The sequence below is a fragment of the Rhinoderma darwinii genome, chromosome 11 (genome assembly GCF_050947455.1).
Source record: "Rhinoderma darwinii isolate aRhiDar2 chromosome 11, aRhiDar2.hap1, whole genome shotgun sequence".
Taxonomy (NCBI): domain Eukaryota; kingdom Metazoa; phylum Chordata; class Amphibia; order Anura; family Rhinodermatidae; genus Rhinoderma; species Rhinoderma darwinii.
The window spans coordinates 28161571-28180019 of NC_134697.1; the positions used below are offsets into that span (position 1 = coordinate 28161571).

Consider the following 18449-nt stretch of genomic DNA (forward strand, 5'->3'; position numbering starts at 1 on the left):
TACCTACGAGCCCAGCAATTGTGGGCCAATGGTGTGAAAATCACCAAATTAGACCTCAAATGCGAATGCCGCTCTTCACTTCAAAGCCCTGTCATATGTCCAGACAAATGATAAAGACCTTGAGGGGTGTAGTTTCCAAAATGGGGTCACTTCTTGGGAGCTCCACTGTACTTTGGTACCTCAAGGTTTTGCAAATGCGACATGGCGCTCAAAAACGAATCCAGCAAAATCTGCATGACAAATTGTGCTCTTGCCTTTCTGAGCCCTGCCGTGTGTTCAAACAGCAGTTTATGACCACGTGTGGGGTATTGCTGTAGTCGGGAGAAATTGCTTTACAAATGTTGGGGTGCTTTTTCTCCTTTATCCTTTGTGAAAATGAAAAAATTCTACTTTTGAGTGGAAAAAATTTTGATATTCATTTTTACGGCCTAAATTCAATAAATTCTGCAAAAGACCTGTGGAGTCTAAATGTTCACTATGCCCCTCGATAGATTCCTCAAGGGTGTAGTTTCCTAAATGGGGTCACTTTTGAGGGGTTCCTACTGTTTTGGGCCAGCAGGAGCTTTGCAAATGCGACATGGCACCTGAAAACCATTCCATCTAAATATGAACTCCAAAAGCCAAATGGCGCTCCTTTCTTTTTGAGGCCTGCAGTGCGTCCAAACACCTGTTAATGACCACATATGGAGTATTGCCGTAATCGGGAGAAATTGCTTTTCAAATGTTGGGTTGTTTTTTTTATCCTTTATGCTTTGTAAAAATTGAAAACTTCTATGTTTTATTGGGAAAAATGTGATTTTAATTTTCACCACCTCATTCCACTAAATTCAGCAAAAATCCGGTGGACTCAAAATGCTCACTATACCCCTTTATAAATTCCTTAAGGGTTGTAGTTTGTCAAATTGTGTCTTTTTGGTGGGTTTCCACTGTTTTGGCAACAAAAGACCTCTTCAAACCTGCCTAAAATATATTCTAATAAAAAGGAGGCCCCAAAATCCTCAAGGTGCTCTTTTGATTCTGAGGCCTGTGATTTAGTCCAGTAGCACACTAGGGCCATATGTGGGATATTTCTAAAAACAGCAGAATCAGGGCAATAAATATTCAGTTGTGTTTCTCTGGTAAAACCTTTTGTGTTACAGATTTTTTTTTATTAAAACACATTTTTTGCAAAATAAATTACATTTGTAAATTTCACCTCCACTTTTCTTTAATTCCTGTGAAAGCCTAAAGGGTTAAGAAACGTTCTAAATGCTGTTTTGAATACTTTGAGGGGTGCAGTTTTTAAAATGGGGGGATTTATAGGGGGCTTCTAATATATAGGGCCCTAAAAGTCACTTCAGAACTGAACTGGTCCCTAAAAAAAAAGGCTTTTGACATTTTCTTGAAAATGTGAGAAATTGCTGCTAAAGTTCTAAACCTTGTAACGTCCTAGAAAAATAAAAGGATGTTCAAAAAAATGATGCCAATCTAAAGAAGATATACGGGATATGTAAACTAGTAACTATTTTGTGTGGTATTACTATCTGTCTTCGGGTATGTTCACACGGCTTAGCAAAATACAGGCGAAAATTGCTCCTGATTTTCAGACGTTTTTGTAGCAACGGCCGTTTTTGGAGCTGTTTTTCAATGTGAACAAGAATGATAAAGGTCCTATAGCAGGACAGAAATGTTGCAGTTTGTGCTGGCTTAAAGAGACTCTGTCACCACATTATAAGTGCCCTATCTCCTATATAAGGAGATCGGCGCTGTAATGTAGGTGACAGTAATGCTTTTTATTTAAAAAAACAATCTTTTTTCACAACGTTAGGAGTGATTTTGGTTTATGCTAATGAGCTTTCTTAATGCCCAAGTGGGCGCACTTTTACTTTCGACCAAGTGGGCGTTGTACAGAGGAGTGTATGACGCTGACCAATCGGCATCATGCACTCCTCTCCATTCATTTACACTGCACTAGCGATATAGATATATCACTATGTGCAGCCTCATTCATACACAAACCCTAACATTACTACAGTGTCCTGATAATGAATACACATGACCATCCAGCCTGGACGTCATGTGTACTCAGAATCCTGACACTTCTGAATCTTTTTTTGTGAGATTCCGGCAAGTGAAACTAAATCTTGTTTAGCTCCGTGATCTCGCCAGATTTGGTTTCACTTGCCGGAATCTCACAAAAAAAGAGTCAGAAGTGTCAGGATTCTGAGTACACATGACGTCCAGGCTGGATGGTCATGTGTATTCATTATCAGGACACTGTAGTAATGTTAGGGCTTGTGTATGAGGCTGCACATAGCGATATAACTATATCGCTAGTGCAGTGTAAATGAATGGAGAGGAGTGCATGATGCTGATTGGTCAGCGTCATGCACTCCTCTGTACAACGCCCACTTGGTCGAAAGTAAAAGTACGCCCACTTGGGCATTAAGAAAGCTCATTAGCATAAACTAAAATCACTCCTAACGTTGTAAAAAAAGATCGTTTTTTAAAAATAAAAAGCATTACTGTCACCTACATTACAGCGCCCATCTCCTTATGTAGGAGATAGGGCACTTATAATGTGGTGACAGAGCCTCTTTAATAAACCACCATTTTTTTCACTAACACGGAGTGCTATATATTAGAATATAGCATTTGATAATTCTGATTATCCGGCACTTGTCTCCAGCACAAAAAAATGTGCAATAATTCTGGAATTTTGCAAGATCAAAAGCAATGATCAAAAAACAAAGTTATAGTCCAAGATTTTGTGTTAGCATTAGAATGTGGGATGTCTTCCGATAGGTCCTTTTAAATAAATGTCAAATACTTTTCTGTGAATGCTCAATCATCCAGAATATTTGATAATTCAGCACCTACCATGTCCCATTAATCCTGAAATAAAAGATTTTTCCATATATATATATTCACTGAATTACATTTTTTTTAACAAAAGTTTAATTTTAGTAGGACTTTTTATTCCCACTTAATAATAATTGCTAGCAATGCCATTTATGATTCTGCCTTGAGTACATGTAATCTTATGCTTTTATATTGTAATTCTAAGCAGCAGGATAGGGGATTGAATATGCCAGTGAAAGGACTTTAATTGTACACTTTTAGGCAGCGTGCACACATCATATCTGACTGCCATAATAAACAGCCCTTGTTTCGATGAGGAATGTTATATTCTTCTTTTTCCTCATCCCTCTTCTCTTGCGTTATGTTGCACGGTCATGATCAGACAGTGACAGGATTCACCTTCTCCTGGTATTTTACATCGCTCCCTTTTAGGAGACTACTACCACCCCTGTCATCATCTTCTGACACTTTTGTTAGCAGAAGAGGCTACGAAACTGGTCCACACACTGTGTTGAGGAACGCTGTCTTCTTCTGAGAAGGGAGGGGATTAACTCTTTTCCTACATTCTCTCAGGGAGGGATCCCAGTGTTATTTTCTACTACAAAACAGGAATGCCTGGTGAGGTTGTCAGCACTGCTGCTGTCAGCTGAAGGGTGGCTGCACGCTAGGGGGGTATTGAGCACACAAGCACGCAGGAATCAATGGCTCATCTACTTGTATATAAAGAGGAGTACACCAGATACAACATTGCCCGGAGTTCACTGATTCTCTTGGTGACTCAACTCTTCTGCGTTCTTGCTGAATTTTTTGAATGACACTCAAAAAACCCAAAAAGAACACCAAAATGACTGGCACTTTGGCACCTTCTTCTCCAAGACCGCAAAATACTTTTTCGTGTTGGAAGACCAGCAGTTGAACTTGTTGGCTGCTACTTTTTCTCTTGCTCCTTCGTCAACTAGGGGAGCACTATCAACATGCCAACCAATGATTCTCTACCTGCGAGCCAAGAGACGTCCACCCAGTGGAGCCCGTTTCGGGGACCCTTGAAGTCTATTGAGCCATGGAACTTCCAAGTCTTGACGGCCCTCATGCTCCTGATCACGACTTTGTCAATTCTTGAGAACTTTATTGTCATCATAGTCACCTTTAAATTCAAACAGCTGAGGCAACCGCTAAATTATATCATTGTGAACTTGTCAGTGGCGGACTTCTTGGTGTCCATTGTTGGTGGCAGTATTAGCATTGCCACCAACAGTAGAGGATACTTTTACCTTGGACCATGGGCTTGCGTGTTGGAAGGGTTTGCAGTAACTTTTTTTGGTAAGCTGTGACCTTTTATTAAAAAAAGAAGTGGACGTTGATAATTACATTGTTACATTGTTATTCTTAATTTTATTTTTATACCATACAGATGAAGAGGAGCTGAATTTGTTCTTTAGCCGTTCCGGGCTGCGTTGTTCCATACACTCTCTAAGACAATACAATAGGTTAACCTAAATAAAACCCGGTTGTGATGTCGTTTTACCATTTAACAAACTCATCTTAGCTACATCTGACAAACTCGGCTCTGCTACATCAATGTATTATCTAACCACGTTTTCTGTTCAACAGGTGATAGCTGAATTTAAATGTTCTTCCTCAGACAGCACTAAAATTATATAATTAATTTAGAACATTCCGTACGGTTGACTTTTAGGAGGAGGTAAGATCAGATCTGAATACAGACAAGCACCTGACAGCTTGGAATATCCAGCTCACATTAAATAATAATAATTTTCTCCTTTTTTAAGAAAAAAAAAATCATTATTTGAACATAAACATAGGTCTGAGCAAGCCACTGGTGATCTAGCGGCATAACATGCTCTTGCTGATTCTGTTTGAAGGAAAAGTTTAGTTCTGGCCGTTCTGGTAAATTAGATGAGAAAGAGGCAGAAAATCAGATTTATGTATTGTACCATTGTGCTTTAGAGTTTAGACTGTTTTAGGTCACTCTTGTTACAGTTGCATGTAGGCTGCCGTTGACAAGGTCACATGATTCTGTGCTGTTTGCTGATTGGCTGTACGTTAAAAGTCTGGGGATTTCAAATTAGCTTTTTTCCAATATAATCATATATTATCTATCTATCTATCTATCTATCTATCTATCTATCTATCTATCTATCTATCTATCTATCTATCTATCTATCTATCTATCTATCTATCTATCTATCTATCTATCTATCTATCTATCTATCTATCTATCTATCTATCTATCTATCTATCTATCTATCTATCTATCTATCTATCATCTATCTCATACTATATGTGCTAGCAAGAAGCCAGCAAAAGCATGTACGGTATTTGACATGACACACCTTCAGGCAACTTTGATTCCTCTGACACTTGTTCTATGGGTTGTGTCAAATGCCAGCCGAAAATGGGCTTCATTAAAATAGTTAATTTGCAGCTCTTTCCTGGTTAGAGTCAAGGGTGGTTTAATCGGGTGATGTAAACGTTCTGCAGTAAGTTTCTGTTTTGTAACTTTTGGAGGCAAACCAGTAATAAAGATGAAGAAATCTTTCCCTTGTCTGCGTTCACCAATTGGTTAATTTTCTATTACTGAGCAATCATGACCGCATATAAAGCAATAGAGATTAATATACCGGAATATAGATCAGTATTTCATCCTCCTTTGTGTTTTATGTGGCAAATACAACTCAATAATCGATAATTTGCCCATGCGTGAAGCGCCGACGAGGCGATTTTTCCAAGATTTCCAGCAATATATTTACAGCATTAATAGAGAAAGGAGAAATTTCCAGTCATGTTGTATGAAATAGACAAATTGTATGAAACCATGTTGTATGATCTTAGAGTAGAGAAAAGTTTATTTGTTATTAGTTTGTTTTTAAAGTGTTTTTTTTAATCTTTTGCTCAACAATAATCAAATAACGAAAACTTCTAAAACGTTCTAATAATCATTAGTATAATCATTCTTGCGTACCATACGGTCAAGCTGCTCCCACAACAGCTCTATGGGGTTGAGATCTGGTGACTGCGCTGGCCACTCCATTACAAATAGAATACCAGCTGCCTGCTTCTTCCCTAAATAGTTCTTGAATAATTTGGAGGTGTGCTTTGGGTCATTGTCCTGTTGTTAATAATCATTCTAATAATCAATAATCAATGTTAGGGTTAACATTTGGTCCTTAAAGGAGTATTCTGCAAATCAGTGTTATTCTTTGTAGAATGAAAAGTTATACAATTTTCTAATATACTTTCTTCATCAATTCCTCATGGTTTACAAGATCTCTGCTTGCAATAGGAACCTTCATTGTTTATTTCCAGTGGATAAAAATCTGTCATGATCATGTGATGGACACACAGGTGCAGGGCTCGTTATAGTTACAGTATGTGTATCAGAGTTCTGTCTTGTAACGAGCTGCGCACCTGTGTGTCCATCACATGACCAGGACAGATTTGTATCCACTGGAAATGAACAATGAAGGTTCCTATTGCAAGCAGAGATCTTGGAAACCATGAGGAATTGATGAAGAAAGTATATTAGAAAATTGTAAAACATTTCATTATACAAGACATAACATTTTTTTTCTGAAACCATAATAACCCTTTAAATGCTGATCTGGAAAGTTGTCCTGGCTATGGGTGAAGGTTGGGGACAGTTTCTGTTACACATGTCTTATTCATAGACATGTCTCATGGATTCAGGCTTTTCTATGGAGAGTTTATAGAAATCTCTATAGTTTCTAATGCATACACTACTGTTCAAAAGTTTGGAGTCACCCAGACAATTTTGTGTTTTCCATGAAAACTCACACTTATATTTATCAAATGAGTTGCAAAATGACTAGAAAATATAGTCAAGACATTGACAAGGTTAGAAATAATGATTTTTATTTGAAATAATAATTTTCTCCTTCAAACTTTTCTTTCGTCAAAGAATGCTCCATTTGCAGCAATTACAGCATTGCAGACCTTTGGCATTCTAGCTGTTAATTTGCTGAGGTAATCGGGAGACATTTCACCCCATGCTTCCAGATGCCCCTCCCACAAGTTGGATTGGCTTGATGGGTACTTCTTGCGTACCATACGGTCAAGCTGCTCCCACAACAGCTCTATGGGGTTGAGATCTGGTGACTGCGCTGGCCACTCCATTACAGATAGAATACCAGCTGCCTGCTTCTTCCCTAAATAGTTCTTGCATAATTTGGAGTAGTTTTAGGAGTAGGAAAAACGGGACCAACGGCGCTGCTTCAATCTTTAGGCGATACACAATACACAACCAACGTAGTGGATTAAGTGTATAAGGTTTTATTGTTGATAGGCTACGCGTTTCGACGTTGAACTGACGTCTTCCTCAGGCCAATACAGACTGTGCGGTTCCTGCCCTATTTATACATCAGGGCGAGGAATAAGACCGCCAGTTATAATGGGTCAAAGGTCACATGAGATACAGAAATATAAACAACAGAAGAAAGAAGCAGCATTTAAAAGCAATTACAAGTGTCATAATACGATAAGAATAAACGGGATTAACAACATGTTTAAAAGCTGTTTTAAAAATCTTAGTTAGACTGACAGATCAGTACCGTGTTTTCAAGAGAGATTTATATGACAGCCAAAAACTATATTTATGTATAGAAATGTGGGTGAATAAACGATCATATATTAAAGATTTGCTTATGTCTGAGTTTTATTGTGTTTTGAATAATGTTAACGGAAGAAACAAATGTAGCCCAAGAACTGCTGAGTCAGAGCGTCCTTGGTTACTAGGAGTCAGAAGGAACTCCGGAAGCCGTAGGGGAACACAAAGGTTTGAATGGACCGCATGTTTGGACCGCACAGGTATATAATAATGGTTGGGAGCGTCCTTGTTTATATTTCTGTATCTCATGTGACCTTTGACCCATTATAACTGGCGGTCTTATTCCTCGCCCTGATGTATAAATAGGGCAGGAACCGCACAGTCTGTATTGGCCTGAGGAAGACGTCAGTTCGACGTCGAAACGCGTAGCCTATCAACAATAAAACCTTATACACTTAATCCACTACGTTGGTTGTGTATTGTGTATCGCCTAAAGATTGAAGCAGCACCGTTGGTCCCGTTTTTCCTACTCCTAAAACTACTACAAACCGACAGCAAACTTCGTTTGGCTGTGTTGTGGACCTGGCTGCAGCTTCCTAAGCTTTGTTGACACCTCCTTGGTGTCCACCACCCGAGGTGAGCGGAATTGTCTCATCGACCCAATTTTATTACTATTTCATCAGATTCTGATTTGCGGCGCCGTGTTTCTTTTTTTCTACCTCACCTTGCATAATTTGGAGGTGTGCTTTGGGTCATTGTCCTGTTGTAGGATGAAATTGGCTCCAATCAAGCGCTGTCCACAGGGTATGGCATGGCGTTGAAAAATGGAGTGATAGCCTTCCTTATTCAAAATCCCTTTTACCTTGTACAAATCTCCCACTTTACCAGCACCAAAGCAACCCCAGACCATGACATTACCTCCACCATGCTTGACAGATGGCGTCAGTTGTTCTGCGTCTCACAAATGTTCTTCTGTGTGATCCAAACACCTCAAACTTCGATTCGTCTGTCCATAACACTTTTTTCCAATCTTCCTCTGTCCAATGTCTGTGTGCTTTTGCCCATATTAATCTTTTCATTTTATTAGCCAGTCTCAGATATGGCTTTTTCTTTGCCACTCTGCCCTGAAGGCCAGCATCCCGAAGTCGCCTCTTCACTGTAGATGTTGACACCGGCGTTTTGCGGGTACTATTTAATGAAGCTGCGAGTTGAGGACCTGTGAGGCGTCTATTTCTCAAACTAGAGACTCTAATGTACTTGTCTTGTTGCTCAGATGTGCAGCGGGGCCTCCCACTTCTCTTTCTACTCTGGTTAGAGCCTGTTTGTGCTGTCCTCTGAAGGGAGTAGTACACACATAGACTATCGAGTTTCACATGAAAGCTCTCTTTTTCTAGCCATTTTGAGAGTTTAATCGAACCAACAAATGTTATTCTCCAGATTCTCAACTAGCTCAAAGGAAGGTCAGTTTTATAGCTCCTTTAAACAGCAAAACTGTTTACAGCGGTGCTAACATAATTGCACAAGGGTTTTCAAGTGTTTTCTAATCATCCATTAGCCTTCTAACACAGTTAGCAAACACAATGTACCATTGGAACACTGGAGAGATGGTTGCTGGAAATGGGCCTCTATACACCTATGTAGATATGTCATTAAAAACCAGACGTTTGCAGCTAGAATAGTCATTTAGCACATTAACAATGTATGGAGTGTATTTCTGATTAATTTAATGTTATCTTCATTGAAAAAAGCTGTGCTTCTCTTTCAAAAATAAGGACATTTCTAAGTGACCCTAAACTTTTGAACGGTAGTGTATTTATATATATATATATATATATATATATATATACAGTACATATATAGCGCATAGGTGGACTTTTGTATAGTCCCTTCCATATCCGCCGCACCTTAGATAGTAGACATGCCTTGTTATTTGATTATGTAACATTGTTGGTGGACTTTAAAGACTCGTAACTTTCTTTGAATATTATATGTTCTTCCACGATAACTCCTTACAGTATGATATTGAGCACCGCCAGGTTTTTAGGTATTATAGTGAAGATCAGTACATAACACCATTAATGATCACACATCAATGTTAACATTTTCCTTCTCTTCTCAGGCATCGTAGCTTTGTGGTCCTTGTCAATCTTAGCGTTTGAGAGGTACATCGTGATTTGCAGGCCACTTGGAAATCTCCGTCTTCGCGGGAAACATTCTGCCATTGGTATTCTATTTGTGTGGGTTTTCTCTTTTATTTGGACAATTCCTCCAACCATGGGATGGAGTAGCTACACAACAAGTAAAATCGGAACTACGTGTGAACCCAACTGGTAAGGAGCTTTTCTCATTTTTTGTAAGAACTCATAATCTTTATCAATTTGCACGTTGTTGGAGACTTTTTCATCCAGTAGCCTGAATAACTTTTTCCATTGTAAGTATAGTCAAGAGTCATGTTCAATGGGTAAAACACAACTCACAAACTTCTACCAGCGTTCATGATGACCCAAAGGACCACTGTCAATAAATTACCCATTTCCGTCCTACATCAGAAGACCATCTCAGCTTGGTCTGTTCTTTTATTTGCAGTTGTTCCCAACCTTTTTACCATGAAGAAACCCCTGTTAAAATGTTTCCCCTCACACGTGGCGTACTTGCATTGTGTTTCGGCAGCGTAAACATGGGAAAAATATTCTGCAACGCAAGAACTAGAGAAATCTGTCTGTGTCGCAAAATATTTTTTCCATAGGCATACATTGTAATGTTTTCCACAGCATAGGTTTACGCTGCGGAAACACAAATGCCACATATGAGCACACCCTAAGGGTAAAATCACACATAGAGTTTTGATGTCGTTTTTTGAGCCAAAGCCAGAAGTGGAGCTAAAGGGAAAAAAAATTGGGTTATGATGGGGAGTGTGGGCTGCATGGTTCTCTAGATCTTTATCATACATAGTAAGCTTAAGCTGGCCAAAGACATATTGATTTTCCCCGAAAAACATATTTTTCCGATTTTTGTTTTTTAAATTGGATCCTTTGTGGGAAGGGGCATACACAAAGTTATTACAACAATACCAATGATGTTCCCATGATATATAAATGACATTCTACAACTAGCTTTAGTTATTTGATGGGATCTGCCAACAATCTAACATCTATGGGGTTGCCAGTCAGTTCCTTGATTTTTGATGTCTGGAAAAGCATATACTAAACAGAATATCCTGGAGAGAAGCAGCACTAGAAGTATTTGGCAGCCACACGTCTCCCCAAACGCTGACATCCACATTTGACGCAAATTGTGGAAATACATGTAGAGATCCACCCCTTTCACTATGTGAACCGGTGATCATACTGGATTCATCTCATTGCTGAACATCATAGAACTTGTGTGACATTGCGTCATGTTTCATCAGGGGAAAGAATAAGTGCCAGGAGGCCAACATTAGCCATGTGTAGTCATAAATATGCACAGCCTAGTCTTAACATACCTCCACTACAGGTACTGCCAGAACAGAAGAAACTCATATTAATAATAAAGAATCAGTCATAACCCTGGAAAAAGTTAAAAGTGTTATTGAATAATAAGCAGCCATATTGTAATATCCAATTCACCTTCAATTTGTCTTAAAGAGCAACATAGCAATATAGCTAAGTTGTGATATTGAATGATATACTAGATTAGGAAATCTGTTGACCATGTTCTGCTCTTTTGATCCCATTTGATTGAAAGTTTTCTCTTGGATCAGAAAAAAATGGGTATCCTTTCTTTTCTCTCAAACAGTGCCACTCTTGTCCATGGGCTATGTCTGGAATTGCATCTAAGCCCCATTTACTTAAATGGGGATGAGCTCCTATACTAGACACAGCCCATGGACAAGAGGGGCACTGTTTATGCTTAAAAAAAAGAAAGGATACCATTTTTTTTTTTAAATTGTAGACAAACCCTTTAAGTTTAGGAAACATACAATATCATTACCTTCATCTACATTACATGGCCCGACTCTTCATAAATAAGGATGACCATAGACATGCTTTTTTGTAGCTGAAAATACTTATGGAGATGAGAGAAGTAACATATTGTCAAACATGTCTAGCTCCATTTGTTTTTGGCTGAGGACAATAGAAATCGACATTGACTTTTGATTGTTGGCCTATCCCATCAGAACTGAGAGATGTCATAAGCATTCTCACTGAAAGAACAATATGTCTTGTATGATTTATAGATATAGCAGGCATCTAGCTTATACCTGGTACGTGCCAGCATCTAAATAGCACCATGTTATAATGATTTAAAGGGATTCCTCATTTAAAAATTGGCACTAATATACACCACTTCATCATTCTACCTCCCAATCTTGTGGAGAGGGGAGGGGGGCAATTGTAGAAGAGTGTGTCCTCAATGACTCCTCCAGGAAGTTCTCCCAATGTACAGAGCTCCCCTTAGCTGCCCATCTTCATTATTTGTGATTGGCATAGTGAGGCAAAATCATAATGGGTATATATAAGTTGTACCTCATCCTGGGGGCTGTGTAGAAATGCTTTAATGAAAGGCATCACAATGGATGATTATGATACAAAAAGTTTTTTCTTTTTTTATGTCTGCTACTAGCCTGTGGCCTTCTTTTCTTTTGACTTAAAATGATCTATATGGTTTCAGTTATTATGAGACACCTGTTTACTAGTGACATCACTTGAGAAGACTCAGAGGTCATGTCCACTTCTTTCAACACATTGGGAAGTATCAGAAAAAAAGGGGCTACGGCTTCATTAATATAGCCATTTGCCCCAATGTTTTTATTGTAGGGATTGCTCATTACTGTGTTCCCATTATTCACCAGAGACAATACATTTTTTATTCAAAAGTTACTGAACACCAGAGCGAAACCCTGAGGAGAACATTTAATGAGTGGTGATTACATATGACAGTGGCTGCATTTAGCTGCGTGATATGGGAAATCAAATATAATGGTTCTGTCAAAGGAACATCATTGTACTGAATGGTAGTTAGGGAAACCGCGTAGCTCGCATTCTACACTGCTTCCGTAACTGCCACTCACTACTATAGAAGTTACGGAAACAGCGCTGTTTACGTAACTCGCGACCATATAACCTTTTTCATGGTCTAATTCACCTAATTCAGCCGCAACACAGAACGGCTGAACGGGGTTTAGCGGGCCCCGCTCTGGAGATAGGTGCGGCTCCCAGAGGTGGGACCTGCATTTATCTGACATTTATGACATATCCTGTGGATATGTCATAAATGTCTCTCATGGGAAAACTCTTTAAAGGGTTTTCCCATGAGAGACACTCTAAACTGGGACACCACTCTAAATGGGTCCCAATGGGCAACTTCGGGGGTTACATAGTTACATAGTACGGTTGAAAAAGGACACATGTCTATCAAGTTCAACCAAGGGATGGGAAAAGGGAAGGGAAAAATTTCTACACATTGACATAGGAGCTGATGTTTTTTCGGTCTAGGAAATTATCTAAACCTTTTTTAAAGCCATCTACTGTCCCTGCTGTGACCGGCTCCTGCGGTAGGCTATTCCATAGATTCACAGTTCTCACATTAAAAAAGGCTTGTCGCTTCTGCAGGTTAAAGCTTTCTTTTTCCAGACGGAGGGAGTGCCCCCTTGTTTTTTGAGTGGGTTTTACATGGAACAGGATTTCACCATATTTTTTGTATGTGCCATTCATATATTTATATAAGTTGATCATGTACCCCCTTAGTCGTCTCTTTTCAAGGCTAAATAGGTTTAATTCTTTTAATCTTTCTTCATAACTTAGATTCTCCATGCCCCTTATTAGCTTCGTTGCTCTTCTTTGTATTTTTTCCAACTCCAGGGCATCCTTTCTATGAACTGGAGCCCAGAACTGAACTGCATATTCTAGATGAGGCCTCACTAATGCTTTGTAAAGTGGTAATATTATCTCTCTGTCCCGCGAGTCCATCCCTTTTTTTAATACACGACAATATCTTGCTGGTCTTTGAAGCAGCTGATTGACACTGCATGCTGTTATTTAGTCTATAATCTACAAGTACACCCAGATTTTTCTCAACAAGTGACTCTCCCAGTGTAGCTCCCCCTAGGACATATGTTGCATGAAGATTGTTGGTACCCAGATGCATAACTTAACATTTATCTACATTAAACCTCAAGTGGATGCCCAAACACTCAGTGTGTCCAAATCAGCTTGCAATTTACGAATATCTTCCATAGACTGAACAATACTACATAGCTTGGTGTCATCTACAAAAATAGAAATAGTGCTATTAATCCCATCCTCTATATCATTAATAAATAAGTTGAATAATAGTGGTCCCAGCACTGAACCCTGGGGTACACCACTTATAACTGGGGACCATTCAGAGTAGGAATCATTGACCACAACTCTCTGTATACGGTCCTTATAACCTATAGTCCTTAATTTACCCATTAGACGTCTATGAGGGACAGTGTCAAATGCCTTTGCAAAGTCCAAAAACACTATATCCACAGCGGCCCCACTGTCTAGGCTTCTGCTCACCTCTTCAATTATAATACTATGTTTTGTCACATAATCCTGTATATAGTCCCTCAATAGCCCCTCAAACATTTATCCCACGATCGATGTTAAGCTTACTGATCTATAATTAGGGAAGACCTAGAGCCCTTTTTGAAAATAGGCATCACATTTGCCCTGACCCAGTCCCTTGGCACTATACCAGTCTCTAGAGAATCTCTGAATATTATGAAGAGGGGGACAGAAATAACAGAACTAAGCTCTTTAGGAACTCTAGGGTGTAACCTATCTGGTCCCGGGGCCTTGTGCACATTTATTTTATTTAACTTAGCTTGGACCATATCTACATATTAACCCCTTAATGACCAGCCTATTTTAGACCTTAACCCCTTAAGGACGCAGCCTAGTTTTGGCCTTAAGGCTCAGAGCCCATTTTTCAAATCTGACATATTTCACTTTATGTGGTAATAACATCGGAATGCTTAAACCTACCCAAACCATTCTGAGATTGTTTTCTCGTGACATATTGGGCTTCATGATCGTGGTAAAATTTGGTCGATATATTTAGTGTTTATTGGTGAAAAATTGCAAAATGTAGAGAAAATGTTGAAAACATAGCATTTTTCAGAATTTAAATACATCTGCTTGTAAAACAGACGGTTATACCACCCAAAATAGTTACTAGTTCACATTTCCCATATGTCTACTTTGGATTGGCATCGTTTTTTGAACATTCTTTTATTTTTCTTGGACGTTACAAGGCTTAGAACATAAACAGCAATTTCTCATATTTTTAAGAAAATTTCAAAAGCCTTTTTTTTAAAGTACCTCTTGAGTTCTGAAGTGGCTTTGAGGGGCCTATGTATTAGAAACCCTGATAAAACACCCCATTTTAAAAACTAGACCCCTCAAAGTATTCAAAACAGCATTTAGAAAGTTTTTTAACCCTTCAGGCATTTCACAGGAATTAAAGCAAAGTGGAGGTGAAATTTGCAAATTTCATTTTTCTTGCTGAAGTTCAATTTTATTCATTTTTTTTTCTGTAACAAAGAAGGTTTTACCAGAGAAACACTACTAAATATGTATTGTCCAGATTCTGCCGTTTTTAGAAATGTCCCACATGTGGCTTTAGTGCGCTCGTGGAATAAAACACAAGCCCTAGAAGCAAAGAAGCACCTGGTGGATTTTGAGTCCTCTTTTTTATTAGAATATATTTTAGGCAGCATGCCAGGTTTGAAGAGGTGTTGAGGTGCCAAAACAGTAGGAATCCCCCAATAGTGACCCCATTTTGGAAACTACACCCCTCAAGGAATTCATTTATGGTTGTTGTTACCATTTTGACCACACAGTTTTTTCACAGCACGTATTTGAATTGGGCTGTGAAATGAAAAAAATGTAATTTTTTCCAATAAAATGTCATTTGTGTTAAAAATTTCTTATTTTCACAGGGAACAAAATTTTGTTGCCCAATTTGTCCTTAGTGTGGCAATACCCCATTTGTGGTGATAAACTGCCGTTTGGGCTTATGGGAGGGCTCAGAAAGAAAGGAGCGCTATGTGTTTGTTGGAGTCCAGATTTTGCTGGATTGGTTTTCGGGTGCCATGTCGCATTTACAGAGCCTCAGAGGTATCAAAGCAATGGAAACCCGCCAGAAGTGACCCCATATTGGAAACTACACCCCTCAAGGAATTTATTTATGGTTGTTGTTAGCATTTTGACCGCACAGTTTTTTCACAGCACCTATTTCAATTGGGCTGTGACATTAAAAAAAATGAATTTTTTTCCTATAAGATGTAATTTTTTATCAAAAATTCTTATTTTCACAGGTAACAAAATACTCCATTTTGTTGCCCAATTTGTCCTTAGGGTGGCAATACCCCATTTGTGGTGATAAACTGCCGTTTGGGCTCATGGGAGGCCTCAGAAGGGAAGGAGCGCTGTGTGTTCTTTGGAGCGCAGATTTTGCTGGTTTGGTTTTCGGGTGCCATGTCACATTTGCAGAGCCCCAGAGGTATCAAAGCAATGGAAACCCACCAGAAGTGACCCCATTTTGGAAACTACACCCCTCAAGGAATTCATTTATGGGTAATGTGACCATTTAGACCCCATAGTTTCTTCACAGAACTTATTTGAATTGGGCTCGGAATAAAAAAAAAATATTTTTTTCCCAATAATATGTCATTTTAGCTCAAAAATTCTTATTTTCACAAGAAATGAAATACTCAATTTTGTTGCCCAATTTGTCCTGAGTGCGGCACTACCTCATTTGTGGTGATAAACTGCTGTTTGGGCCCATGGGAGGGCTCAAAAGCAAAGGAGCGCTATTTGTTCTTTGGAGTCCAGATTTTGCTGGATTGGTTTTCGGGTGCCATGTCACATTTGCAGAGCCCCAGAGGTATCAAAGCAATAGAAACCAACCACAAATGACCCCATTTTGGAAACTACACCCCTCAAGGAATTCATTTATGGGTGTTGTGACCATTTTGACCCAATAGTTTTTTCACAGAACTTATTTGAATTGGGCTGGGAATGAAAACAAAATTATTTTTTTCAAATAATATGTAGTTTTGGCTGAAAATTTCTTATTTTCACAAGAAACAAAATACCCCATTCTATTGCGCAGTTTGTTCTGAGTGCCGCAATACCCCATTTGTAGTGATAAACTGCCGTTTGGGCCCATGGGAGGGCTCAGAAGGAAAGGACCACCATTTGGCCTACTGGGGATTTTCTCGTGCAAAGTCATGTATGCAGAAGCACCTGAGGTGCCAGTACAGTTGAAACCCGCAAGAAGTGACCCCGTTTTAAAAACTACACCCTTAAGGCATTCATCTAGAGGTGTAAGTGAGAATTTTGACCGGAGACCTACACCCCATAAACTGTAATGTGAGTTCTCCTGGGTACGGCAATACTCTACATGTGGCTGTTATCAGCTGCCTGGGCACACAGCAGGGCTCAGAGGGGAAAGACGAGGGGGCATAAGCTGTGCTGAGTGCATCAAGGTAAATAAAATTGGGGTAAATTATAAACCAAGGGATGTATGATGAATTTTAAAACACTCTTTCATACAGAGCTCTGGTTATTCGGGACACGTGTCACATTGATATATTGTGTCATCCCTTATCACCCTCTTATAGCAGACTTTGCACCTCTTTTGACTTTTTCCCTTCTTGCCAGTTTGGGGAACTTCCCCTGGAAAGTGTTGCCCTGGTACGATGCGTGTGGCCCCGCTTCCAGAAGTACTGGGTGCCCCCCCTTCTTGGTCCCTAAAGATTAGGTTCTTGATAATCACCTCTTGAAATTCCAGGAAAGTTCCCGTCTGGCCTGCACATCGACGTAGCACGTACGCATTGTACAAAGCCATCTGTATGATGTGCACGGCCAGCTTCTTATACCACACCGCATGGCGCTGTAGGGCTTCAGGGCTTGATCTTACAATTCCATCCCTCCCATGTACCTATTGTAGTCCAGGATGCAGTCTGGTTTGGGGGTGTCCTTTCCTTCATATATCCTAAACCTGTAGGTATACCCTGATGCACTCTCGCACAGCTTAGACATCTTCACGCCATACCTTGCCCTCTTACCCGGCAGGTACTCGCGGAATTGAACCCTCCCTTTAAAATCTACTAGGGACTCATCAATAGAAATACACTTCTCGGAGGTGTATGCTTGGGAAAACCGGGCACTGAAACGGTCTAATAGGGGTCTCCGTTTATACAAACGGTCAAAACTGGGGTCATCTCGGGGTGGGCACGGCTCCTTATCAGTATAATGTAAGAAGCGAAGTATTGCCTCATTTATTTATTTTTTTAGGTTACAGTTCACTTCTGAAGTTGCTTTGAGGGGCCCATATATTAGAAACCCCTATCAAACACCCCATTTTAGAAACTAGACCCTCAAAGTATTCACAACAGCATTTCGAAAGTTTATGAACCCTTTAGGTGTTTCACAGAAATTTAGAGCAAAGTAGAGGTGAAGTTGACATTTTTTTTTTTGTCAGAAAATCCTCTTTATACCATTTTTTTTACAACACAAAAGGATTTATCAGAGAAACGCAACTTAATACGTATTGCCCAGATTCTGCAGTTTTGAGAAATATCCCACATGTGGCCCTCGTGCGGTAATGGACTGAAGCACCGGCCTCCGAAGCAAAGGAGCACCTAGTGGATTTTGAGGCCTCTTTTTTATCAGGCACCATGTCCGGTTTGAAGAAGTCTTGTGGTGCCAAAACATTGGAAACCCCCCAAAAGTGACCCCAATTTGGAAACTAGACCCCTTGAGGAATCCATTGCAGTTTTCATGGGGTGTGTGCGGCTTTTTGATCAGTTTTTATTCTATTTTTAGGTGGCGTGGTGACAAAAAACAGCAATTCTACTATTGTTTTTTTATTCTATTTTTTTTACAGCGTTCACCGTGCGCTATAAATGACATATTCACTTTATTCTGCGGGGCGATACGATTACGGCGATACCAGATTTTTATAGTTTTTTTTTATGTCTTATGGCGTTTGCACAATAAAATAC

At 39.4% G+C, this 18449-nt stretch overlaps 1 protein-coding gene across 1 annotated transcript in view; it reads left to right on the plus strand.

Moving 5' to 3' along the window:
* Positions 1 to 3390: 3390 nt before the first annotated feature.
* LOC142663644 (vertebrate ancient opsin-like) overlaps positions 3391 to 18449 on the plus strand; it is a 35501-nt gene continuing 20442 nt past the window's right edge. The window contains exons 1-2 of the mRNA XM_075842394.1: positions 3391 to 4161; positions 9546 to 9756. Coding sequence (XP_075698509.1) covers positions 3816 to 4161; positions 9546 to 9756 — 557 coding nt within the window. The 5' untranslated portion in view covers positions 3391 to 3815. The remainder of the gene's footprint in view (positions 4162 to 9545; positions 9757 to 18449) is intronic.